Here is a 1,058-nt window from a genome sequence, read left to right as displayed (position 1 = left end):
GAACCGGATCCTGCATCTGGTGTAAATCCAGAGTAATGGTGACCTTGGAGGAATTCCTCTGGATTTGCACTTGAGCAGGTGATGTCAGATCTGGGCTGGTACCTGTTGCAATTGGAAAGTGAGAGCTCCCACAAGTTTCTTTGTCTCATACTGGCATGCTCAAGGCCCTGGGGTGCCAATGACATGACTTTGCCAGTCCCCAGAGGAACACGGGATGCTACACCAGCTTTGAGGTGGCAGCCCCATGCTGGATGGAGACGTTGGGGAGAGTCTTCTTCCCTGGAGCATGCCCTGGCAGTGGGAGCTCCAGCACAGACCTGGAGCCATCCCTCACTTGAGGCTGTGTTGGGTCTCCCGGTGCCTCCGCAGGTCCACCTTGCGCTGGAAGCCCTTGGCACAGAGCTCACAGCTGAAGGGCTTGAAGCCGGTGTGCTTGCGGCTGTGGGTGATGAGGTTGGAGCTCTGGCTGAAGGCTTTGCCACACACCTGGCATTTGTGGGGCTTCTCCCCTGCAGGGCAGAGAAAATGGTAAGAAACTTTAACAGAGAGAGAAGAGAGGTAGAAATGCCCTTTAGCAGACTCAGGCCTGAGTGGGTATGCCCAGGCTGCCAGCCCAGCTGCCCTGCTAAGGTGTCTGCACTCTGACCCGACATCCAGGGCTGGGTACGACCATGGCACACACCAGAGGCTGGTCAACAACCACCTCCTTGTCACACAGAAGGGGACATGCATCTTGGGGATGCTTAGACCTTCTGCCATCCCACTGTGCAGAGAAGAATGACTTTCTAGTGCCTTTGGACGCTTCTCCCCAGTGCAGCATCTCTGTGTGTAGGGACTGTGTGAGTGTGCCAACAGGATGGACTCTGCTCTGCATTTTCTCCCTGGGAACGTTTTGTTTCTCACCAGTGTGGATGTAAGTGTGCTTCTTCATATCCGACTTCTGGTGGAAGCGCTTGCCACAGTATTGGCAGGGGTAGGGCCGCGTGTCTGAGTGGATCAGGAGGTGAGTGGAGAGGGTGGAGGAACGTTTGAATGTCTTCCCACACATCTTGCACTCA

General features: G+C 55.3%; 1 protein-coding gene across 1 annotated transcript in view; it reads right to left on the bottom strand.

Moving 5' to 3' along the window:
- Nucleotides 1-330: 330 nt before the first annotated feature.
- Nucleotides 331-1,058, bottom strand: part of GFI1B (growth factor independent 1B transcription repressor) — a 4,068-nt gene continuing 3,340 nt past the window's right edge. Inside the window, exons 5-6 of the mRNA XM_008943656.1 lie at nt 904-1,058; nt 331-509 (exon numbers count right to left, since the gene is read on the bottom strand). Coding sequence (XP_008941904.1) covers nt 331-509; nt 904-1,058 — 334 coding nt within the window. The remainder of the gene's footprint in view (nt 510-903) is intronic.

Source organism: Merops nubicus, unplaced genomic scaffold (assembly GCF_000691845.1).
Source record: "Merops nubicus isolate BGI_N331 unplaced genomic scaffold, ASM69184v1 scaffold38367, whole genome shotgun sequence".
Taxonomy (NCBI): Eukaryota; Metazoa; Chordata; class Aves; order Coraciiformes; family Meropidae; genus Merops; species Merops nubicus.
This window is presented reverse-complemented; position numbering and strand designations above follow the sequence as displayed.